Source organism: Perognathus longimembris, chromosome 4 (genome assembly GCF_023159225.1).
Source record: "Perognathus longimembris pacificus isolate PPM17 chromosome 4, ASM2315922v1, whole genome shotgun sequence".
Lineage (NCBI taxonomy): Eukaryota > Metazoa > Chordata > Mammalia > Rodentia > Heteromyidae > Perognathus > Perognathus longimembris.
Window position 1 is genome coordinate 5666685 of NC_063164.1, and position 26631 is coordinate 5693315.

The following is a 26631-nucleotide window of genomic DNA, read 5'->3' on the forward strand; positions in this document are numbered from 1 at the left end:
CCTAGAACACTTATTACATACAATGTGGTAAGTGCAATACATATTCTGTTTACACCGAAGACTGAGAGGAAATGAAGGTTTTCCACTAGAGGAGGAACTACCTAATGTGAAAAACAAAGTAGACAATTCAGTCAGTTCAGTTTACTAATAAGCATAACGTTGCACCGATGTGGAACTCCACACCGCTGCAGAACCAGAAGCAAATCCACAAAGGAGGCCCCAGGTGGCAACATACCGTGTGCCGGCGAGGAGCTGGGCGCACTGCTGTGTCAGGCACCCAGCGCAGCACAGGCCCCAACCAATGGCCTTCAGAATTAACTGGGATGCTAATTCCAACATGGCCTCACCTCCCTAAGGAATTCCATATTTCTACCAGGCCTCATGTCCACAACCAGGCTGGAGAGGGCAGGACTAGGCTTTTCTCATAGTAGAGAAGTGACAACAGAGCCCCAAATGGAAGGGGAACAAAGGCAGATGGGTGAGGCCTCAGCAAAGTCCAGTGAAAATCCATGGCCTTGCGGGGATATTTATTGTAGGGGACAAATAACACCACAGGGCATCAGACCCTAAAGAAAACCTTTCTATGATAATATAAGCATTTTAAATAACCCTAAATTATTAAGAAAAAGACTGCAGTGTCTAGTTGACACAAAGCTTATGCTATCTGAAAGAATAAAGCCTCTTCCAGGTGAAAAACAGAATAATGACAGATATATCCCAATCATTCTAGACAGCTCAGACACTAACACAACTGTACAAGGACCACAGCTTGTCTACACTGGGCTGGATACCATGCATCTGATATGAGGACGCAGGGGACAGTGAAAGAGCATAGACAGGGGTACCATCTCCCCTTTCAGAGATGGGAGCCCTGCAAGGGCAAGTTCAGTGCTTCCATCTGAGGCTGACTCAAGACTCAGAGAGCACTAGATAGCCTTCGGGGTCCAGGTGATGAGAGTTAGTGCGTACTCCCAAGGCTGTGCCCTGTCCCTTGTCCCCTGCTATCACTGCCTACCCAACACAGTTGACCCCCATACATGGTGCTGACCCCCCACTGACCAATCCATGTCTCACTCATCTCCCTTGGAGCCTGGCCCAACAATTCTAGCCCCATCCTTAGGACTGATAGGGGTTTCATGGGGATAGCCTGGGAGCAGTGCCAAGTCCGAGGAGTGATCTGTGCTCTATATTCTCAGTCAGGCCTTGCTGTGCTGGCTTTTCAGAGCTGATGCCTAAGTGGGCCATTTCCTCCCACTTAGCTCAGTGGGCACAAGCTTGTGTCACTCTGGGAAATGCCTCTAAGCTGGGTACCTGCCACTGGAGAAGCACCCTTACAACAGACAGTCCACGTGTCCCATTTCCCTTCCATCTATGAAGCAGTTCTAAAAGATTTACAGTCATTGATAGCCTTTGTCTGTCATCAAGCACTGCCGTTTCTTCAGGCTCTGGAAGCTTCCTGCCCAACCACCAAGAAAAAGCCACAATACCCCAGAGATCTAGGGAGTGGCAGTGACGACAGATCGGAAACACTTCCCCACAGAAAGCACAGCCAAAAGCTGAGTGAGCCAAGCACGTTTTGGTCACTTGCCAGGCAGCTGCTGGAGGTAACAGACATGGGCACCTTTCTTCAGGCTCAGACCCAGCCTGCAATCCTGCGGGCTGTTTTGTGTTGGGGTAACTTTTGTGAGAATGTCACAGGCCTCTGTGGTCTGGGCCTGGGCTTCCAGGTATCCAAGTAGGGGTGTCCAACAGAGGTATTTCCGTGTTCAGCATGTAAAGACATGCCTAGTGTCTGGTGCAACACACTGGCATAGAAGAAGCTGTGGCATATGCCCCACTGGTCAGGAAGGGGAGGCCCTGTGTTCACCAAAGACTAGACTGAAGATTACAGCTTCTTCCAGAACTCCTGGAAATCTTAGAAAGGACTCCTTAAATTTTAAAATGGCCTGGCTAAGCTATAGGCTTACAGCGGTGGCCCTAATAGACTTGCTCCTCTGGGGATGTATGCACAAATCCCAGAAAGGCAGAGAAAGAGACATGGGTCGAGCCAGGAAACAGAAAGGTAAGAGTGTGGCAGACAACAAAAATGCTCATTTCCCCTGCCCCCAGTGTTATTAGTAAGAAGATGTCACTATGTGCAATGAAGCATCTGGAAAGGAAATAACAGAAGGGTTCCAAATCACACTGGATAGCTGCAGACCCAGGAGACTCCCCAGAAAGAAAAGAGTAATAGTTCATTACATGATGACAAGGAAAGGGAATGGCAAAGTTACACAAAGGCAATTTAACTTGAAAAAAGAAGAGTCATCTGCTCTATGGAACCTTGTATTCACCTATTATATGTAACCAAGAATATACCTACTTTCTTAGAAGGGCCTTGAATTTTGAAGTATTTAGTCTTGAGAGTTCCTGGTGCATAGGTTTTCTGTCTTGTGGGGAAACCTTGTGGGACATCCTTGAGTAATTATTTGGGCTGCAAAAGGAGGAGCCAGGATCATGTTTCCCAGCCTCACAGCCCTGAAGTCTCCAGGGCCTGTTAGGTTTGGTTCTTAATGCTCTCTGCACTCTTCATTCCTCTGTCTGAATCTGAGCCCAGAATCTGCATAGGACTCAAAACCTTCAAACAGGGCAGCCTACGTCCTGAGCGGATGAGGAGGGAAGCACTCTAATGCCCCTTCCGATCTTCCTGCCAGGCAACAGGAAGCAAAAATGAAATCCCCCACCAGTACAGGCTTAGTAGGGACTCAGCCATGTGGCTATAGGGATAGCTACAAAGGTAGTCATTTAAGGTTATAGACGGGCACAGAGGGGTTCTTTCAGCTTGAGACCTTTAACTACCTTAGTTTGCTTCCCTGGTAGCAGACATCAGAGAAAGGTGGGATGGGTAGATGACAAGCCTATGTGGAGATTTGGAGAAGGGGGGTCAATGAGAATAGGAACATATACAAAATAAAGTAAGAGAGTTTAGCAACACTATTGATGGATATCCATGACACAAATCCATTTTTGTGGCCTTGGGGATTGGTTATACATTCAATATTCTATTGGCTTAGGCTATGGGATCCCATAGTTCTGTCTGAATCCCTGTTCACTGTATAATCATGAGATCCTCTGGTCATTCATATCATGTATTGATTAAAGTTTTTTCCCACTAATTGTCTAACATTATGAATGGTCTAGCACTTAACTTTCGTAATGGTTGTATATTAACCCTCCTAATTTAATCCTAGTAAAAATAGTCCAGAAGTTACTGTTTAGCATGGGTTCCAATGGGAACTGTTATAGCCTCTTCATCTACTTTAAGTAGTGTGATATCTTAATAGTAAATGAATGCCTATAGAACTACGCAAAGGGCTGGAGGATCAGTAATGAAGCTAGGTCCCTAAGAATCATTTCCAGCAAAACTCCAGTGAAGAATCAGCTTAATAAGGGTTCTTTCCACCTGTGATAATCACAAATCTGAGGAGCCTGGACATCGGTTCTACAATCACACTACCTCAGTCAAAATCTTGGAGCAAGGTGATCGATACACAGTAGAATTGAGGGCTCTAGGAATCCCCTGCCTATCTGGTGACTAGAAATAAGTAGCTGGTCAACTTAGCTTTACTTGTTTCTTGAAATAACCTAAATAACTTAGGCTCAGCCTCTCCTATCTACCAATTTATTGCCCAAAACTAAGTCAAAAGGAAATGAGTCTCTTTAGCAAAATCTAAATAACACCTAGAGCACAAGCAAGGAATCTGGGAAGTATACTGTTTAGTTTTCTGCATAAAGCAGAGTGGCATGCTAAATAAGCTAATGTCTACTAGGCTGAGAGTGACTGGGACCATGGTCAAGACTTTATGTTTAGGGGCTGGGGATATGGCCTAGTGGCAAGAGCGCTTGCCTCGTATACTCGAATCCCCAACACCACATATACAGAAAATGGCCAGAAGTGGCGCTGTGGCTCAAGTGGCAGAGTGCTAGCCTTGAGCAAAAAGAAGCCAGGGACAGTGCTCAGGCCCTGAGTCCAGTCCCCAGGACTGGCCAAAAAAAAAAAAAAAAAAGACTTTATGTTTAGCTAATATCTATCTTTCTTTTTTTGGGGGGTGGGAATAAGAGGTTTTTTATTAAGTACTGTTTGCAGGGTTTTGTTTTGTTTTCTACACCCTTATTTTTCTCTTCCCTTTTATTGTCAAAGTGTTACAGTTTCATATGTAAAGCAGTGAGTACATTTCTTGTTCAACTTGTTACCTGCTCCCTCATTCTAGTTAATATCTTGTGATGAATATCTTGTGTGAATATCTTGTGCATGTTCTTCTTAAGAGTAGGTTTCACATAAAAATTCTATCTATCAGGGCTGGGAATATGGCCTAGTGGTAGAGTGCTTGCCTCACATATATGAAGCCCTGGGTCCAATTCCTTAGCACTACATATATAGAAAAAGCCAGAAGTGGCACTGTGGCTCAAGCTTTGAGCAAAAAGAAGCCAAGGATAGTGCTCTGGCCCTGAGTTCAAGCCCCAGGACTGGCAAAAAAAAAAAATCAAATTGTATCTATCTGTCTGTCTCTCCATCTGTCCATCCATCCATCTGTCCATCCGTCCATCCATCCATCCATCCATCCATCCATCCATCCATCCATCCATCTCTTCCTCCCTCAAGGCCTCAAGGCTAGGGCTCTAGCACTTTAAGCCTCAACCCCACTTCTGGTTTTCTAGTGGTTATTCAGAGATAAGAGTCTCAAGGATTTTCCTTTCATCTGTTACAAGGTGATTGAAAAAAAAAATCTGTCTTTCATTTTCTAGCATTTGAGCTGGCTTCAACCTGTGATCCTTTTTTTTTTTTTTTTTTTGCCAGTCCTGGGGCTTGGACTCAGGGCCTGAGCACTGTCCCTGTCTTCTTTTTGCTCAAGGCTAGCACTCTACCACTTGAGCCACAGTGCCACTTCTGGCCATTTTCTATATATATGGTGCTGGGGAATCGAAACCAGGGCTTCATGTATATGAGGCAAGTGCTCTTGCCACTAGGCCATATTCCCAGCCCCAACCTGTGATCCTGAGATCTCCGCCACTTAGGGTTATAGGCACAAGCCACAGCTGCTCAACTCACAAAAATATTTTTAATTGTAGAATACGTGGGTGAAAAGATAAAATCTTCCTCGCAATGTTACAGTAAATAACTTGTGGTAAAATGTACTTTTCTCTTAAATAAAATCACAGATTTTGCCTTGTCTAACTTCTAGTCTATAATCATTGTTGCTACATTTCACACTTACAAGTCTTCTCAAATTGCAAGTAGCTGATGGGTTACATACCTGCTGGCAGTGCAGCAAGATATGTTTATACCAGCATCCCAACAAACATGCATCACAGCTGTTAGGGTGGCTATGATGTCACTATATAGCAAGAATTTTGAAGTTCTTTTAAAATCTTATGGGACAGAAACGTCATTATGCAGTATGAGAGGAGGATCCTAAATTACATTCATATGAGTAAATCTAATGGCAGATGGGTAAGACCTCTATATGAAAAACTGTAAGACATTGAGATAAAGAATTAAAAAGACCTCAGTGAAGAGAGGGATATACTAATTGGAGGTGTAAATTATGAAACATTTCCTACTGGCTTAGAGTATTTGTAAAGAAATGCAATGTAACTAACTATGCATTCCCACTTGGTCCTACTAGACTTCATTCTATCAACTTACTAATGACTCAACCATCTGACTATTAACATGTCCTAGCTGCTGCTTTTAAATTGCTATGAACCAAATACTTCTTCTAAATGACCAAGCCATTAAAAAAAAATCTGGTCCTGACGAGACTCGAAACTCAGTATCTATTGCTTTCATCCATTGCCTACCAATTGAGCCATACCTCCTACCCCTAATCCATTTATTTTAATGATTGTCTTTTATTCTTCATCTCTCATTGTCATCTATTTGTGTATGTAATCATTAGGGAACTATATACTCATTTTGGGTGGAAATGCACATCAAAAGTGAATATATTGAGGCGGAGGGTGCAGCTAGGTAGAAAGCCTGCCTAGCAAGCATGGCCCTGAATTCAAACTCTAGGACTGTCCAAAAAAGTGAGTATTTTGAAGGTTTTCTTCACTGGTGAAAGAAAATAGCAAAAAATTAATGCTACCAGATACAGAGTGGATGAATTATGGAATAGTTCCACATATATCCATTTATTAGTTTGCGAGGGAAAATAATCTCCAGTGTTAGAAGTTATGATGGTGATATCTTTGTGTGTGTATGAATGTTGGTACCAGGGCTAAGTCAAGGCCTGCCTGGGTGCTGTCTCTTGGATTTTGTTTTTTGCTCAAGGCTAGTGATCTACTACTTTAGTCGCAGCTCCCTACTCTGGCTTTTTTCTGGTTAGAGATAAGAGTCTCATAGACTTTTCTGCCTGGGATGGCTTTAAGCAGTGATCCTCAGGTCTCCTGTGTAGCTAGGATTACAGGTATGAGTCACTGGCTCCTGGTCTGGTGATATCCTTTTGAAAGGAGCAAGGGGTTCTGATTCAGGACCTGGGCATGCTAATTTTCTAATAATCCCTTGAGCGGGATGCTTGTATCCTCTATTCATGTCACAGTTAAAAAAACAAGTTTTACAGGTGATTGTAAAAAAAAAATCTATCTTTCATTTTCTAGCTTGTACCAGGGATGAAAATAACAGAATGGATGTCACACTGCATTCTGGGACATAGCCTAGTGTGTCAGTGTATGTGTATGTGTGCATGTGTGTACCCGCATGCACTGGTGGGTCTGCATCTGTGCACCATCTTCCCATCTTTGTGGCTACCACATTTCCTTACCCTGTTTGGGTTCTGGCTTCAGAGAAGTAGCAAAGAGCTGAGGGACTATGTTGGGGATTCATGCTGCCCTTCCCCCAGCCCTGGGGCAGTGTGGGAGGGAGCCCCTCCCACCTTCCGGCCTCAACCGGAAGAGAAGCAAGTGGTCCCTGCCTCTCGGCTCGGCCACGTGTCTAATGGCGGAGGCCTGGCCCTTGGGGGATTGTGATCTCCGCCCACAGAGGAAGTTTCATGACATCACCTGATGGGCAGCCCAGCTCAGCCAATCAGCTAGTCACCCCGGGTCCCTCTCCTTCCGCCTTTGTCACCATAATAAATTCTTCTCCCCTCCTTCTGGACGGGTGAGACTCATGGACCATCGAATCGTCTCCCCGATGCCTCTCTCCGCCGCCGTTCCTGACACGTGAGGGGACCGGGGAGGGGGGTCTCGGCAACCTTCTCCTCAGCTCAGCACAGTCCATAAGAACACGCTTTGTTCCTTTGGCGGGCGAGAGGGATAAAGCCGAGTGTTCTTTCATAGTTTGGGATTCAGGCATTCCCCGGGGAGATAGGGGGAAAGGGGGTCACGAGAGCCCCCAACAGGACTAGTGATTTCTGTGAAAGGCAAGTACCTGTTTGGGAGTACAGGAAGCCTTGGTTGAGGGCTTTGGAACAAGCCTTCAGGAGGCATCCTCCAGTGCTTCTGGTACTTACAGTGGATCGATAGCTCCTCAGTACAAACGACATATGCGCAGAATCTTGGTAATGCCAAGGGTTGTTTGCAACATGTAAGTCACTACAAGAACTTACACAGCTGTCCCTGGAGCACTAGTAACATAGCACCAGTTCTCCCTAGCAGCTCTGGGCCCACCTTGCTGTGAGCCTCATGGTTAAGGCAGAGCCCCAGAGAGAAACCTATGCTCTGCTACTCCTTTTTTTTTTCCCTCTTGGTTTTGAGGCTTACTCATATTTGGCTTGGCTTGCTTGCTCAGCTAGCACTCTACCACTTAAGTCACACCTTCAACCTGGCTTTTTTTTTTTTTTGGCCAGTCCTGGGCCTTGGACTCAGGGCCTGAGCACTGTCCCTGGCTTCTTCCCGCTCAAGGCTAGCACTCTGCCACTTGAGCCACAGCGCCACTTCTGGCCGTTTTCTGTATATGTGGTGCTGGGGAATAGAACCTAGGGCCTCGTGTATCCAAGGCAGGCACTCTTGCCACTAGGCTATATCCCCAGCCCCCAACCTGGCTTTTTACTCATATTTTGGCGGTGGAATCGCACATACTTTTCTTCCCTGGCTGGCTTTGAACTATGATCTTCTGGATCTCAGCTTCCTGAGTAGGGAGGATTTCAAGTGTGAGTTACCAACATCTGGCTTTGTGCTCTGCATTTTATTTACAGCCTGACCTAGGACACCCATGCCCGTAGTGTTCTGGTATGGAAAACTGAGTTGGACGGAACACTGAATTCTGGCACAGAAGAACATGAAGAGTCATGGCTACTCTGAGCATGGAACATGGGACAGTGGACAGACCGCCCTTCACTAAGCACGACCTAGAGTCCAGCCGCTAAAGGAGTAGCTGCAGCAGCATTGTGCACTTGCTAAATCCCACCTGCCATCACAGGTCAGGGTAAGCTGGCACCTGCACTGCGCGTGGCTGACTCCCACACGCATGGTGCAGCTGCAGCTGCTCCCATGAGGTCACCTCTGGCAGTGCTGCCTCCAGCTTCCCCAAGCCCCTCCTCTCCCTTGACTGGAACTCTGCTTCCTACTCACCCTGGGCCTTAACCAGGAACAAGACAGGCATTCTTCCTCCTGGCCTGGCAGCATCTGTGGGAGCCCTGGAGGCACTCCCCATCTGCCATGAATGGCTTTTAGGTAACCTCACTCTTAGCCTAAGGAACTGGCAGCAGCTCCAAGTGCAGACAGAAAGCACCTATTGCAAAGTGCTGGGAAGTGTTGGTGCTGGTTCGAAGTTGTCAGGGCTGCTGGGAAATATTCACTCTGCTTATTAGAGGAAAATAACCAGCAGACAGAGAGACAAATTAAGTGCAGCACTTGATCCAGGTGGCTCTGCTCATTTCCCCAAGTGTGGCAGCCAGGGAAAGGCACCACTCAGATCACCACCACAGAACATGGAACTGCTGATGGCCCCAGGGGTGGCTGTTTGGTTCTGCCACTGCCTCTTCTTGGAACAATCTTCCTGTGGCCATGGGGACTGTTCTCTGACAGCAACCTAGCAGCTATGTGCAGGGGTCAGACAGAAGCGAGGCTCTTCCTCCAACAGGTAACTTCTGCTTTGGCTCAAGGGTGAGCTGCAGCCTGGGACTTTTCGCTATGTCCTCCCCCTGCTCTCCATTTACAAGTGGCTTCCTCTATGTCTCTTGCACATCTAACTTTGCCTTGATATCTGCTTCTTCACAGACCCAAAATCCCCCAGATGGGACTAGAGTGGTTCTGAGAAAAAAAAATGTAGGAAGGAGTCAGGGAACAAGTCATGTGGTGTATATGCCTGTAATCTCAGCATTCAGGAGGATGAGGGAGGAGGATCATGAATTTGAAATTGGCCTAGACTACATAGCAAGACCATCCTTGGCTGAGAAAAATAAAGTGAGTGATAGGCAAAGGGTCTCTCTATCAAGTGGTATGTAGGTATGGTTGGTTAGGCTCTAGCACAAAAGAGTGCTGGAGCAAGATTCGTCAGGAGCAACCACAGCAGGTTCTGTCACACTTTCCAATGACTCAGGCACTAGGAAATCCTGGGAAGGAGTATTTACATGACCATAGAAGTAGCTGCCTGTTAGGTGAAGGTTGCTCTACAGAAAGCTAATGACAAACTGAAGGTCTTTGATGTAGTTAAAGAGCCTAAGGGCCTCTTGGCCTACCTTTCCTTAGTATGTGCATCTTCCTGGAAGACTATGGGGAACTCTCCCTCCTCTCAGGGCCATCTTGTGGGCTTCCATACCATATGGAAGGTTAGATGCCGGTACAGTCAATATGATAACAGCTCTGAAGAAGCTAGCAGTAGAAGGGATGTATCTGAACTTAATAAAGGCTATATATAACAAAACTATAGCTAATATCGTATTAAATGGGGAAACACTGAAATCATTTCCCCTAAAAGGATGTCTACTCTCCCTACTCCAATTCAATATAGTACTAAAATTCCTAGCCAGATAATAAGTCAGGTGATTCAACTAGGGAAAGAAGATACCAAATTATCCCTGTTTGTGGATATGATCCTGTACTTAACAGACCTTACAGATTACACCAAAACTTCTAGAACTGATAAATGGCTTTAGAAAAGCAGTAGGGTACTAAATCAATACTTAAAAATCAGTAGACTCTTTCCTCCTGGCCCTCCCTGCCCCCGCCCCCCCAATACTAGGGCTTGAACTTGTGGCTTGCCTGAGGGCCCTGTCCCTTAGCTTTTAATTTTTCACTCAAAACAAGTGCCCCAGCTCCACTTCTGGCTTTTTCCTGGTTAGCTGGAGATAACAGTCTCAGACTATTAAAGATTCTCAAAGACTAAGCTAGCCATGATCCTTAGATCTCCAGAACTGGCTATATATATGTGTATGTATATATGTATGTGTATATATATGTATGCATGTATATATGTATCTATGTACATATGTACGTATGTATGCATGTACACACACATACACACTGAACAAGATGAGAAAGAAATCAGGAAAACAATTTTATTCACAATAGTCTTCCAAACAATAAAATATCTAGGTATTAACCAAGGAAGTGACAGATCTCTACAATGAAAACTATAAAATTTAAAGAAAGAAGTTGAAAGGGATATCAGAAGATGGATAGACCTTCCATGCTTATGGATTGGCAGAATTAATATTATGAAAATGGCCATCCTACCAAAAAAAGCAACCTACAGATTCAATACAATACCCCCGAAATCCCAATGTCATTCCTCAGGGAATTAGAGAAATCAATCAAAAAATACATATGAAGGCATAAAAGATCCTGAATAAAGTAATTCTAGGTAATGAATACTTCTGGAGGTATATAATACCAGACTTCAAGTTATACTATAGATCCATAGTTACAAAAATAGCTTGATACTTGCACAAAACAGATCTGAAGACCAATGGGACAATACAGAACACCCAAAAATAAAACCACACAGCTAAAGCCAGATAGTTTTGGCTCCTTTTAACAAAAAGCATACAATGGGAGAAAGACAGAGCCTCTTTAACAAATGATGTTGGGAATCTACCTGTGGGGGAAATGAAACTGACCCTCTAGCTCTTACCCTGTACAAAAATCAACTCTAGTTACATCAAAAAGCTCAAAGTAACACTGAAAGTTTCTGTCTACCATAACATAGAAAAAACTCTGGAAGATGTAGGCACAGGTAAATATTTTTCTGCATAGGATTCCAGATGTCCAGAAGCAAAAATTGACATATGGGACATAATATTAAAGAATTTCCACACAGCAAAAGGAACCGTAAAACCAAGAAAAAACCCACAGAAGAGGAGAAAACCTTTGCTAGATACTCAACAGATAAAGAATCAATATCCAGGATATAAAAGAAACTAAAAAAATAAATAGCAAGGGCTGGGGATATGGCCTAGTGGCAAGAGTGCCTGCCTCATATACATGAGGCCCTGGGTTCGATTCCCCAGCACCACATATACAGAAAATGGCCAGAAGTGGCGCTGTGGCTCAAGTGGCAGAGTGCTAGCCTTGAGCAAAAAGAAGCCAGGAACAGTGCTCAGGTCCTGAGTCCAAGCCCCAGGACTGGCCAAAAATAAATAAATAAATAAATAGCAAGTGAGTAATCCAATTAATAAATCAGCAAGTGAGCCAAACTAACAGTTCTCACAACCACCACAAATGGCTTAAGAAATAGCCGGACAGTGGTGGTTCTTACCTATAACACTAGCTACTCAGAAGGCTGAGATGTAAGGATTGAGGTTCGAAGCCAGCTTCTAGCCTTGAGCAAAAGGAGCTCAGGGACAGCTCCCAGGCCCACAGTTCAAGCCTCAGAGCTGGTCTCTACCAAAATAGAATAAAATAAAATAAATGGCCAACATCCTTAGCAATAAAGGAAATTCAATTCAGAACAGAACCAGACTAAGGTTCCATCTTACCCCAGTTAGTAGGGCAGCCATCAGAAAAACAACAACAAGGAACTCTAATACACTGTAAGCTAGTGGAACCACTGCGGAAATCAGTATGGACGTACCCTAGAGGACTAAATATAGACCTTCCCAGTGAATCTGCCATACCACTCTTGGGCATATAGCCAAAGGAGAGTAAATTAATATGTAAGAAAGACATCGCATTAATATGTTTATGCAGCCCTGTCTATATTAACTAAATGATGGAATCAGCCAAGGTACCCTAGAACAGATGGATAAAGAAAATATGGTATGTATAGACACACACACATGCACATACACATGCATCATACATCCGTACCATGCACGGAACATTACAAAGCAACAAAGAGAAATGAAATCATGTCATTTACAGAAAAGTGGATGCAACTGGAGGACATTATACTGAGTGAGACAAGCCAAGCTCAAAAGACAAAATAGTATCATATGTTTTCACTCATACATGGAAGCTAGACCTAGAAGATATACATATTCATGGCCACATTCATATCCATTTACATAAGTATATATGGATAAATATAGAACATGAATCTAAGGGATTACTTAGGAGGAAAAGGGAAGGGGAAGGGAAAAATAATGGAGAGTAAGTAAATTTGAAATACATTTTGAAAGAGGATAAATAGTCAAAATAGATTGTTTTCAAATATGAAAATTGAATGAAAAACCTGTTGAAATTATTTTGGGAAGAGAGGAAGGGACAGTCATAGACTGGATAGGAATATGTTGTAAACATGTGTGGAAATGTAACTATGAAGTCCCTCTCTGTATATCTAATGTAAGCTAATAAAAAAAAAAAGATATGAAAAATAAAGGCCCAGTGCGAGAGCTTGAGGTCTCTTTGGCCTGCCTTTCCCTACTACGTGCCTCTGGCTGGAAGACTGTGGAGGTTTCTCCCTCACAGGACTATCCCATTGGCTTCCAGCGCCAAATGGGAGCACTGAATGATGGCACCGTCCATCTGGGTGTGTGGCCCTCAAAGGGAAGAGTGAGAAGCATCAACTTCAAGACTGAATGGGTTTTATCACGGGACCAGGAAATAAGCGTAGACGAATAGGAATTCACTGATTTGGGGGCGTTTTCTTGGGATGAGGATTTAATGCCCTGGGCAAGAAATCTAGGAATGGGGAAAACTCAGATCTAGGTGTTCCTGAGAAGTATGAGAAAGTGATAGGTAAGCAAAAGCTGAGCCTGAACTGTTCTGGCAGATAGCAGAGGAAGCAGGGAAGGAGGTAGGGGAGGGGGCCACAGTGGAATGAATGTACTACCTGAGTCCAGGAGACTAGCAGTGTACCCCATTTAACCACATATTGCCAAATGGACTGCCATAGTTTAGAAGTTTGGTGATATCTCTCCTCTGCAGATGCAACAGGCAAGCAGGAAAGTGCATCACAGAGCTGGGACAACATGGACTCCAGAGGGGCTGGGCTATGAATAGCCTAAATGCATTCTAGGGGAAATGGTCCTCAGAGTAAACAGAGGGACACAAACAGGGTAGGCAGAGCTCAGGGCAGGGAGGAGTTGCTCTCAGGCTCATAGGCTCCGTGTTTCACCACAGAATTCACAAATCCAGAGAAGATTCTTCTTTTAACAGAGAGCATCACACACACAGCTGAGGTGAGTCAGAGGGAAGTGTACCGACTCTTCCCTGCTTAATAAGCTGTTAGCTATAGCTGCAACTCCTGGCTGCAGCCATTTGTGACAGGGAAGTAGAAGGAAGCCAAGAGCTGACTGCTGTGTTGGAAGGAGGGGTGGCCTCTTGCATGTGCGGCTGGTGGTGGACATTAGCACGATATCCCTGGAAACAGGACGACTCATCCTATTAAGTTTGAGCAGATGAAAAAACCTGATGTTCAAGAGATGTAAATAGTCTAAGGAACAAGAATGGACCTCAATATAGTCTTTTAAGAAAGTGGACAAAGACAGGCATGGAGGCATTTGATGGCCACACTTGTCTAGATCGTGGCCTTTTCTAAATCATGATTTCCTCCACAGATGTTTTCCTTTAGGGTCTTGGGGATCAAAGATCTATATTTACAATCCCTAAATTCTCCCCCTGTTCTGCTATTCTGGGAGCTCAGAATGGTCTGGGTACTTTCTCCTTTCATATTCAAAGTAGACTTCAGTTGTTGTCATCATTGGGTTCCTGCATTGCTAGGACATGAACCTGAAGGAGCAGAGCCATCACTCTTCTTTCACTCAACAGATACTCTCCATCAGCTCGTCCCCCCACCCCACCCCACCCCCAAAAGAGCACATGGCCAGAACTGGGATCTGTAACCCTGTGTCTTTGCAGATCTTTTTCTACTGTTATAGTCTGTGTGCTTGGGGCTGTCACCCAATGACAATCAGCAAACAGAGAGGGCAGGAGGAGGCAGGAGGGAGGCAGGTTTGTGTGTCACATTATGGCTTGTTTACTTCCCAGAGGTTCTTGCCTGGCTACTCAAGGTTCTATCTGCTCAACCATCCTATCCAGTACCAGGACCTACTTCTCAGCCGAATAAAACACTCTATGAAGCTGAGATGTGTTTTTTTGTTGTTGTTGCTGTTGGTTGTGGGGCTTGAACTCAGAGCCTGGTGATTAACTGAAGGTAAGAGTCTCACGGACTTTCCTGCCCAGGCTAGCTTTGAACCATGATCTTCAGATCTCAGCCTCCTCAGCTAGGATTATTCTCTATAGGCACCAGTGCCCAGCTTAAGATAGGTTTGACACAACAGCCTAGAAGCATTGGAACAACTGTCTAGAAACAGTACCATCCCAGATGGGGGATGGCAGCATTAATGAATTCTTGGTCAACCTTATAATTCGTGTGGTGGGAACTGGGAGTACACAATAGCAGCGATAGCATTCACTAAGGATATGTTACAGAGTAATAATACCTTGAAAACAATTGGGATATTTGCTCATGAGGGCTCCTGGTAACTATCTTCTACTCACAACCAAGCAAGAATTCTTGAGGAAGACGCTGGCTTTTTCTCTTGGGAGGTAATATACAGCTTTACTGTTTCTCCCAGGAGGGAGACTGGAGACTTGAATGCATTGTTCTCAAGTTCTGGCTGAGTTCTTTTCTTTCCTTTATTCCAGGAGTGGCAATGACTTGAGACAACTGTCTTCTATCTATTCCTTTCCTCATGTGAACATGATACTGCTGACTTTGCCTCTTAGAGGTGTGCAAGTTACCTGAGTGAGTTATTTGAGTTCCCCAGGCCTCAATTTCCACAATATAGAAGGAATGAAAGAAGCTCTACAGGCTATTATGGTGGTAAAATGGCAATAATACATGTGACATCTCCAGGACTGAGCCCCACACAGAGCAGGTACTCAGCAGTAGCTGCCATCATCATCATCATCACCATCATGGCACATTCCCTGTGCTTCATTCACCACCACTACCACTGTCTAGAGAAGATAAGTGCTCTAAAATTATTCCCACAGCAACCTTGCTTATAAGGCTACCACCCAGAATCTTGTCCAGAAATTAACCTCCCAACTACAAAAGGTGGATGATCACAACAGAACCCATAAGTACTGTTGCAGCTATTAGAGAACTGTAGCACAAGCTCAATCACACCTGAGTTGAATGAGCAAGAACATGCTTTGTGACAGGGCTCAGACAGTGGGAGGCCAGCACAGCTGGAAAGAAAAGCATGCCTTTGAATATACTTCTAGTATATTGTAATCACTCTTACACAAGTTCAATTTAGGGACAAAAGAGCTGTTGTAGACGAAAGAGCTATTTTGTGCTAGCTAGTAGGTATGCAGAAAGTATGAGCCATTCCTAAGCACTCTTTATAAGAGAAGCTAATGGTCAGAACACAGGCGACTGTTGCACAACACAAAGAGACACTCTTTCATGGTGGCTTACTTGTTGCTGTCTTTGTATTCATATATATGGCATCCTTGAGGCAATCCAGTCTCGTGGTCCACAGTGAAAGCAAGCTTTAGCTGAACAAGAAGAGAAAAACAAGTGAATACTAGGTAGCACATTCTATTCATTCCAACAGATGAAATGGATTAAAAAACTAGTAAGCAAAATCAACTTCCTCTGGCAAACATGTCCCTGCTCTGGGAACCGCCCACCTGCAGGAACTCTCTCATCAACAAGGACTGTTCATCCCACAGGTATTTCAAGGTGCTCCTTTGGGCTTTCACTATGCTAGCTGAGAAGACAGCTCTGCCTTCACAGAGCTTGTAGTCTAGGAGAGGAGCCATCAAACCACCACATTAAGGAACATGATGCATACAGAGGTAGAACTTCACATTAATGAAGATTTTCTGAAGCATGAAAGAAACTTCCTATATTTCTAAGAAAAAAAACAATGGAATGGGATTTGCAGAAAGAGGGATACCTAGATTGTGAGTGGAGGAAGCAAAGTGAGTTCTCCTGGGCACAGCATGTACATAGGTACTGGGGCAGGAGCTGCATCAACAGGGTGGTTGGTAAAAGTGGACCCCAATAGAGAAAGGAAACACAGTGAGTTGTGACATTAGAGAGGAAGGCCAGTAGAAGTAAGGTGGGTTTTGTGTGTGTGTGTGTGTGTGTGTGTGTGTGTGTGTGTGTGTGTGTGTGTTTGTCGGTCTTGGGGCTTGAACTCTGGGCCTAGGAGCTGTCCTTGAGCTCTTCAGCTCAATGCTAGTGCTCTACTACTTGAGTGGCAGTACCACTTCCTGTTTTCTGGTGGTTAATTGGAGATAAAGAGTCTCATGGACTTTCATGCCCAGGCTGGCTTCAAACTATGATCCTCAGATCTCAGCCTCCTGAGTAGCTAGGATTACAGGTATGAGCCACCAGAGCCTGGCTTTAGAAATAAGTTTTTAGGAGTAAAAGCAGGGTGTATGGGCAGGCTTGATATTGGAAATGGAGGGGACAGAAAGGAGGAAATTCAGGATGGCTCATGATTTTGATCTAAACACCCAAGAGAGGGGTCATTCCATGGCTGAGAGGGGAGACTGCCTTTGGAGATGGGGAGGGAGGCATAGGTGTGGCTTTAGACATGTGGTTAGGGAAGATGAGGGCAGCAACTCTGGGGAAGTACTGGTCCTTTCTGGACTCTGGTGGGAGGTTCAAGTAAGCACCCAGGTCCACAGAGCTCAGAGAGGCTCCTGGTCTTTTTAGGGCCCAGAGCCAATTACTATCTTTACTGAATCTGTAAACTGTAAACCACCAAAGTAATTTACATCACTAACTTTTAAATTACCAAAGTAATTTTAACAAAAATTAACTGCATATGAGGAGGATACATGATTATTATTATTTTAAACTTCAGGGCTGTTTACATAGCTAATGATCTGCATCATTAGATGCTGGACAAATTCTTTTCCTCAGAGGGGAACAGGCTCTCAAGAATGGCTTGTCCTCTTACTGACCCAGATGAACATCCAAAACCAGAAACAAGCCCTTCTTTACACATGAAGCCAGAAGCTTCAAGTCACAGACATGCTTTCCCTACAGAGCACTGCTTGGCTCTTCTCAGCCCTCTCTAAGTAAGACAACACACACACACACACACACACACACACACACACACACACACGCACACACTATGTATTTTAAGAAATTCTATCAATTACAACTACATCCTTTTCTTTTTGTAGCTGAGGTTAGACCTATATTTCAAATCCACATTGGTTAACATTTTTCATATTTTTGACTCAGTGTTTTCTTTCCTTTTTTTCTTTTCAAGTACTGGGGTTCAAACTCAGGGCCTCATGCTTGTGCTCATTAGGCACTCTTCCACTTGAGCTACACTCTCAGCAACACGATGTTATACAGTATAGATTTATGTCTTAGAGAAATCACCAGAGACACGGGAAAAAGAGCTTAATTTGTAAAACTGTTGCCTCATGTTACTTACTGGAAGGACTAAAAGATCAGCAAAGGCAGAAGGTTAAATAAGCTCCACTCCAGTCACGTGTGGAATAGCATACAGTCACTAAAGTACTCAGGAAGCATTTATACTCATCTGGGAACATATTTGGGGTGGATAGAGCAGGCTCTGTACTTGATCATACACCCTGAGAACAGTGTGAAAAAGAACAAGACTGCCTGAAAGAAGGGTTGGGAGGCTCCAATGATTCTTCCTTTAGGATAGGCTGTGTTACTTTGACTAATAATTCCCTCTCTCCTTTTTATGGCTAGTGACTGTAGCATTCTTTGTTGTTGTTGTTTGGTAGTCCTGGGCTTGGACTCAGGGTCTGAGCACTGTCCCTGGCCTCCTTTTGATCAAGGCTAGCACTCTGCCATTTGAGCCACAGCGCCACTTCAGCCTTTTTCTGTTTATGTGGTGCTGAGGAATCAAACTCAGGGCTTCATGTGTGCTAAACAAGTACTCTACCACTAAGCCACATTCCCAGCCCTGCTAACATTCTTCTAGATAAGTTTTTCTGGCTTTTCTGGGTCTTTGGTCTCTGGTTTCAGTACAACTGGTCTTCACTGAGTGTCTGCCTAATTGATTGGCCACTGCACCAAGAGTATAGCCATTCAGCTCTCATCTAGTTCCTAAGTGCACTTTCTCCTTCCATTATAAAAGGGGGCATGGAGCCTCTGGGCTGCTCAGGGTGGCAGAGGCAATGCGTTTATAGGTCAGGCTGCATGCAGGTGTGTGGACTTCACGTGGTCAGAAGGAAGTCATAACGGTAGAGAATGGGCTGACATGAGAAAGAGTCTCCTTCCTGGGAGGCCATTATGGTAGATCAATGAGGAGGTAAGATTTGGGATTTGGGAGTGGGATAGTGGGGATGGGAGACAGTGAAGAACCAAGCATGACAAGACCAGAAACACACACATGTGGAGCCTTGTGGCATCCACAATCTACACCCCCCATCCTAACTTCTCATGACTAAGTGAAAAAAGAGGGATGAGACAGAAGCTGTGGTCTGCATCATGAAGCGTAGTAGGAGATGTACTTTCCAGGGGATTCTGAAAGTCAGGAAACTTCACACACACACACACACACACACACACACACACACACACACCAATTTAGCCATAAAGGTGGTGAGTGGTGATGGGAAGGGAAAGGGCACTCAGAGTTAATGAATGGAGAACTCCTAATTATCAAATGCCTATAAAGTCACATGAAGGAGGAGTTACTATTTCCTTTTCACTTGGGGCTGAGGAAGATTAATTTAGCTGGGCATGGTGGCAAAAACCTGTAGTCTTAGTACTCAGTAAGTGGAGGCAGGAGGGTTGAGAGTTATAGGCCAGCATGGGCTACTCAGGGACATGCGGGTGGGGGTGGGGCGAGAGGAGATGTTGGATAATCTGTTCACACCACAATTAGAACTAGAATGTCAGCCCAAGTCTGATACACAATGGAAGACTCCTCCCATAGGAGGTGAGAAACTGTCAGGGGATGCAGATATGTCTGCAGGTTGGACAAGGAGGATCTGGAATGTTCCTGAGTAATTTCTGTTCTTTCCTGAGAACTATTAGGAGGCTAAATTGTCTACAAGGGATGGAGAGTGTGGTGAAAGAAAGAGTGGAAATTTGAGGAAAGTGATGAGGGTTTGAAATTGCTTCTTTGGAAAATAGGAGAAGCAGTTGGACGGGGAAGGGCATAGGGACTGCCAGGGAGCATTAAGGGTCCACCTGGAGCATTTGGGATGTGAAGTTACTGTAGCAACCCTGTGCCTGCTTGTTGATTTTTTTTTCTCTAGAAACCTAGGCATTGGCATGATGGAAGTCAGGTTGGTTGAAAGCCGAATATTTGCCAGGAAAGTTTGAGAGAAGAATAACGGGGCTGGGGTGGGGTGATATGACATGACAACAGTTGGACATGGATGAACTAGGGAACCTAAGGAAGAATAGAAGGGCAAGCTGCAAAAGACCAGGTGACAGATGTACTACATGGAGCTGATATTTATTGATATGCCTGTCCTAAGCTTCTCTTATGTGGGATCTTACTGAATGGTTACACTAGCCTTGTATGGTCAGTTCCTACGTTTAGGTTGATTGAATAAGTATTTGACTCAAATTGGCCTGGGGGCCATTTTCTGCACCACTGGCCTATCCTGACCTGGCCAGTGAATTTGAGGTAAGAAGCTGTGGGAACTGTAGGGTCTAGAGGCTGTGGTCAGACAGCAAGGTGTGTATCTGATCTTGGAGAGGTACCCAGTCACAAGATCCAAGAGGAAGCCAAGGAAATGGAGAGCTAGAATGGGAGGTGTTGGGGGGGGGGGAGGAAGATATTCTAAGAAGTTCTGAAATGATGATATGTTACTTCCAGATAAATCCAACTATAAAGCGTGTCCCTACAGGTATATATGCATATATGGGGGCCTACTGTGTGCAAACTTTAATTCATGAATGAATGAGTCCACTGTAACAGGCACTGGTGAAGAACCAGTAGCAGACATTTCCTAAACTATTCACACATACCCCATGTCTCTGGTCCAGGGTCCCCAGAGGGAAAACACAATCTCTAGTTCAAGACCTTGGATTTCACAATGCTGAACGAAGCCCAGATGCCTGAAGTCCGGGTGAGTAGTGACTGGTTCAGAATATGCAACCTAAGGCCCGAAGGCTCAGATGCTTAGCGCCTCTTGGCAGGAAGGCCAGTGCTGTGGCAATCAGTACACTCCCAGGCTGAGAGCAAGCAGAGGACTCCAAGGAGAAGTGGGACAAAAGATCTGCAGCAGATGACAGCCAGCCTCAATGATGGTATCCTGCTTGCAGCCTTCATGCTAACCATTCTCTTCCAAATGCTCAATGTTTGAACAACATTGACACAAAGTCCACTCGTGCCATTGGCTCTCCTCTCCTAACCCACTCTTACCATGGGGCTGAGTAACTTTTCTAGAATGCAAACCTGATGACACTCATCTTTCAGTTCCTTAGCTGGGGACACATAAGCAGGTGCTAACCATAGCCTAGACTTTCTGGATCTCAGTAGCTTTGTATAAACAAACCTAGATGAATAGTAGGGTGATGAGGTAGGTGTGTGCCAGAGAGTTTAAGATAGACGAAAGAAGTGTAAAGGCAAAGAGCAGCTTCTCAAATACCCTCCCCTCCATCCTCCCAAGGCCTTTATCACAGAGCATAGCAGGTGTCCAATTTCATCTCTGCATTTTTTGTGTGTATACTAGTCCTGAGGCTTGAACTTGGGGCCTGGGTGCGGTCCCTGAGCTTTTGTGCTCAAGTCTAGTACTTTACCACTTGAACCATATCTATGTTTCTGGGTTTGTTTGTTTGTTTGTTTTTTGGCCAGTCCTGGGTCTTGGACTCAGGGCCTGAGCACTGTCCCTGGCTACCTTTTGCTCAAGGCTAGCACTCTGCCACTTGAGCCACAGCGCCACTTCTGGCCGTTTTCTGTATATGTGGTGCTGGGGAATTGAACCCAGGGCCTCCTGTATATGAGGCAAGCTCTCTTGCCACTAGGCCATATCCCCAGCCCATGTTTCTGGTTTTTTGGTGGTTAACTGGACATAAGAGTCTCATGGTCTTTCCTGCTTCAAACTGTGATCCTTAGATCTCAGCCTCCTGAGTAGCTAGGATTAGATATGAGCCGCTAGTGTCCAGCAATCTGGCCATTTTTTAATTTCTTCCTTCCCTTCAGTGAACAATACTGTTTTGCATCTGCCTTCTTGGTACTGTGTGTCACCAGTGGCTCAGACTGCAATGTTCAGGTGTTAATGAAGCACAGAGCCTTTCTCTGGACAATGGGTCCTAAATCCTTTCCACACAGCAGTACTAGCTAGGACATTAGTAGGTCCTACCACTGTCCCCTGTGTTAGCATGGTGGCCCTCATCTAGGCCTGCAAAGATCCAAACAGCTCAGTTTAGAAAGCCACCCTGTAGGAATGGCAGCCACCCTGGGACTTTACCAGGTCTTTCTCTGCCCAGCGCCAGCTACCACATCAAGTAGAACAGCTGAACCTTGACAGCCTTTTCCTCAGAATGAGAGCTCTTGGCAGGCACTTTCCAACTACACAACATTCCTGACACTTGATGAAGAGGTGAAGGAAGCAAAGGCTCATAAGGCTGCTTCACTGGTCTCTGCTAGAGAGGAAGAAGGCCTCAGTGAGATGAAGGTTTTCATCCCACCTAAGTGCAGGCCAGTTTCCCTGGACAGACGATGGAAGAGCTTCTACTTCCAGAGGCTGAGACCACACAGGAGGGAAGGATCTGGCAGCCAGAGTGTAACATTTCTGCTGGGACCTCTTTTCCTTGGGCTCCTGACTCCAGGGGTGAGCCCCAAGGCAACTGAGCCCAGGGACTGTGTGAATGGCTCTAGGAGCAGAGGAGTTGAAGGGCTAGAAGAGACTCTTCCCCAGATCCTATGAGAAGGTGAGGTACAGGCCCTGCTGGGCTTGTAAGGCCTGCAAGAGGCCATCCTTCAGCCCTAGGGCACTTTGGGTAGGGAGGCCATGGAGGCCATCAGGGCATCCTCCCAGTAGGTGGCTACGGGTAAGAAACAAATGGTTGGCTGAGAATCATGGAAGAGTCCCTTAAGGATCTCAAATACTGCTGCTTGGAATGGAGACTTCAGCAAGACCTTAGGGAGAGCATGAATGTCCCAGGCTAATTGGCAAGCAAGGAGTCACTTAATGTAACTAGTAAAACACTTGATCCTTACTTTGGATCCCTGCCCAGTGAAGCCAGTGGGCCTGATCACATATATAAGAAAACACAATGAAGGGCGACAGAACAGGAAAGTAAGGGTGTCCAACTGTGCATGCTCAGTGCTCTTGGGCAGTGAGTCATCAGTTTTTCACATGTACAGATGACTTGTTCAAACAGCTCTATACCTAGAAAATGTTATGCCCAGGCTGCTGGGTCTTAAACTCTACGACTTAGGGAAAATACCAGCTCAGATTTCTGATGCTTTTGAAAACTCCTGGCTTGACCTTAGAAGGGCAAAAAAAAAAAAATTTTTTTTTTTTTAAGTTGAGGAATTCCCTGTCTTAACCACAACAGCTGCAAGATGACCTCTCATGGGCAACCAGTCTGCCCCGGCCTTGGAAAGCACTTATAGCCCCAGCAGGACAGAGCACTGGCTTTCTTTCTAGGCTACTCCATGACCGTGCAGAGGACCTGGGAGCTCAGCTCCAGGGCTCCCCTCCGAGGATATAATCCAGAAAGGTCACTGGTAAAAGTCAAGTGTTAGTTCTTTGGCCAGGATTGTTCTAGATCCACCCACCATGGTTTTTCCAGGAGGTCTGTGAGCTTGCTTCAATTTGCTAGCTATTAGGACTCAGGTTCAAGTGTAGGTCAAGCACCAGACTGGTAAGCTTCCAGCCACCCCATGGTTGATGCTTCTCTTTGCAGTCCACTCACTGAGTCTTGTAGTGAGTCCAACTCTTCCTTAAGCCCACACTGGGCAATCCTACAGTAGGACCAACATTTTAGGATGCAGTCATGCATACTGAAGAGGAATAGAAAGGTTGCTTCTACCTGAAGCCTTAGTTTTGTAATTGAAAATCTTATTAGGAGGAACTCTTCACATTCTCTGAAGTGATCTTTAGTTTTCCTTCGTTAGTCTTCATTGTTTGGTTTGGATTTCCTAAGCATTATTTCTTTTTTCCATCTCCTCTTCACTTTCTTTTATAAGACAAAGATGCTGCGGGCTCTGCTTTAACTTGGTTAACAACGATTCTACGGCAATGTATTAAATTTCTTTCTCCTAAGTCCACTGAAGTCTTTTTGGACTTGGAGAGAGCTTTTTAAGAAAGAACTTGCTCATTCAGCAGGATTTTCCTCCCCACCCCAAGCTCTGGTTCTGACCTGGAAAAAATAAGAGTGAGAAAGAGCAAGAGAATCCTGCAGTCCTGACGCTCAACTTCACAAACCACAAAAAAGGACCTTGCTCCAGTAACGTAATCATGGAGATTTTTGGCACCTTGGTCTTTCAAGAAAAATACATCCATCTGCTGGCAAAGGGGACCCATCAAACTAAATCCTGTTCAGCATGGAGTTCCCAATTCATTAGTGTTGGAAGGTCTATAGCGAGGCTGGCTGCTCCCACTGGATGACGCCTCCTGAGAGCGATGTCTGTAAACCCCACAGCTGTGTTTTCACTTAAGGCCACTTCTCCTGACTCCACTGCACCTTGTTCCAGAAGCTTGTTCTATTCTCATCAGGGCTAAAAATGACAGAATAGGGCATCTTCAATGATGAGGGTTGACTAGCCTAGAAGTAAGGCTTATCATACTGCTAGCATCCCTGTGCCAGTAGATATGGTCTTGCAGAATAGCTGATATTTTGGTGAGAAAGCCTCAGCCCATAAGTCAGTGGTGGCAGAAAAGAGGTGGCAGCAGCTCTTTTGTCCACCTGACAAGCCTCCTCCTTTCCTGAGGCTGCTTTATTGCTCACTAGCAAGACTGGACAGTGGAGATCTGCTCACCATGGTCCCCCGTAACCCTTTACCTCACCCCCGATGATACCAGGGCAGGACAGCTCGTCTGACATCCCAGGTTCTCCCACACTGCAGACCAGCAGTGTCCATGCTCCAGCAGTTTCCTGATCAGATCTCCCTCAGTCATAGGGCCCTGTTTGTTTGCCTCCCAAATTTCCAAGCAGTGTGGTACTAGTGGAGATGAAGCACCATGAGCGAGCCTGCATGTCGCATGTGTAGCCAATGAGAAGATCATGCAGCCCATCTGCTCATTCTTCTCAAAGCTGGGGATAATGTGAGGGTCTTCATGGCCAAAGAATGTAGGAACAGTACCATGAAGAACCATTTCTGCTCAGAGGATGGCATCAGTGTGGACCATGGACTGTACAGGGTCTCTCCCTGTACATGTATCTTGGAGAATACCACCTGTTTTGTGGTTTCTAGAAGGTTTTTCTGTTCTTCCACCTTCTGTCTGCTCAAAAGCCTGTGGTCTCACACTAGGCATAGGGGAACCCATGCCACAGACCTCATCAGAGCCTCCTACTTCAAAGTAGCTGCTTCCACAAATTAAAAACCTTACAAAAATAATTAACTAAGTGGATGCAACAGTACTCCCATCATACACTCAGAGAAGAGAAGGTTGAAAGGAGTGCAGGAGGCCTACGTGACAGGCTGTCTACTCAGGCTCTACCTGGGACCCAGTGAGCCTCTAGGAAAGTGACACATGTACCCAGGTGAGCCTGCTCACCTGCAGCCTGGCCTTCTTCAAGGGCATTTTGACCACATTCCTCCATTCCACCCAAGTTAATTGTTGTTGTTGGTGGTCATGGAGCTTGAACTCTGGGCCTGGGTGCTATCCCTGAGCTCTTCAGCTCAAGGCTAGCGCTCTACCACTTTGAGCCACAGCGCCACTTCCAGTTTTCTCGTGGTTAATTGGAGATAAAAGTCTCACGGGCTTCCTGCCCAGGCTGGCTTTGAACTACGATCCTCAGATCTTAGCCTCTTGAGTAGCTAGGATTATAGGCGTGAGCCACCAGTACCTGGCTCCAAGTTAATCTTAAGAAACAACTTTGCAAAATCTCATTCTCCATTTGCCACAAAATCCAAAGCTGTCTACTATGATATTTAATGTTCCAATATTGAGCCTGAGAAACTACTCTTCAGAAGAAAAGTGTTTCTCAACTTTCAATGAAGGTCATTATTAAAAAAAAACAGCCTTATAAAAATCTCCCTATTTCAGTGGTCTTACATCTGTTTGTTGGATACTAAAGCTAGTCACAGGAACTATGTACTGTATACAAAGATGTTGAAAACCTCCTATTACTTCTGCTTCTTCTCCTGACTTTAACTTCTTGTTGTATCAAATTCAGTTTCATTTGTTATAACTCCTCTCACATTCTTTTTTTGGAAATAGATGAGAGTGTACTCGAATAAAGCAAGGTTCTTCAACATATGAACCAAATATACATGAAAGTATGAGATCTAGACAAGTTCAACTACAACCTGACTGAACAACAGCCATGATGGTAGGCAATCAGTTCATGGAAGAAGGCAAGTGGGACATTGCCATACAATCCTCAGAGCCAGTGATCAAGCTGGCTCTCTTCTTAAAAAAACAGGAGAGAACAGAATGATCTTCCAGGGAATTGGCCTCAGTTTCCAGGGACTTGAGGAGTCAGAAGTTATGTAAGCCAAGCTGGGAGCCAATAACTTTGGCCTGATTCTGCTCTCAGCCTGAGTCTGAGTGGCAGTGGGCTCTAGGGCCTTAGGTTCCTCAGAGGTTGTCTTTGTGGTATGTCTCCCAGAGGAATGTAGCATTCTTTGGAGGCTTACTAGAGCCCAGAGAATATCTATGCCATGCCATATCTGTTGGAAGAGAAGCCCCAAGGTTCCAGAAAACAGTGTGCACACCTTCAGATGCTTTAATTGAAGAGCGAGTGGGTATGAAGAACTCTTGCATAAGGTTCATGACTAGATTCCAGGCTAATCTGTTTCCTTCCTCCCAGCCAAGGCCAACTACCTGAACAACACATTCCAGGACAACACTGCCATCTTAAAGAGAGCCAACTGACCCCTCCCCCCACTTCCTGGTCCTCTGATCCCATAGCTTGGCTTAAAACCTGCACGAGCAGGCTAAGCATATCTCCTGGCAAGAATCACTCTCTGCTACCAATCTCTCAGCCACACAATGCCCGTTGATCTTACAGTGCTTAGTGGACTGCTCAGAACAAGCTGGAAGGGGCAACTAGTAGGCTGGGGTTACTAGAGGTTCCTATCTCCATGCAAGGTAATGAATAGTGTCTTTGCTCTCTTTATAATACATCATATCAGTCTAAGGGATGGTGTTCTACCTGTAGTAAAAACCAAG

General features: G+C 45.1%; 1 protein-coding gene across 2 annotated transcripts in view; it reads right to left on the reverse strand.

Moving 5' to 3' along the window:
* Dis3l2 (DIS3 like 3'-5' exoribonuclease 2) overlaps positions 1-26631 on the reverse strand; it is a 312571-nt gene that overhangs the window by 18569 nt on the left and 267371 nt on the right. For both annotated transcript variants that reach the window (XM_048344518.1, XM_048344519.1), the window contains exon 14: positions 15794-15873. In XM_048344518.1, the coding sequence (XP_048200475.1) occupies positions 15794-15873 (80 nt within the window). The remainder of the gene's footprint in view (positions 1-15793; positions 15874-26631) is intronic.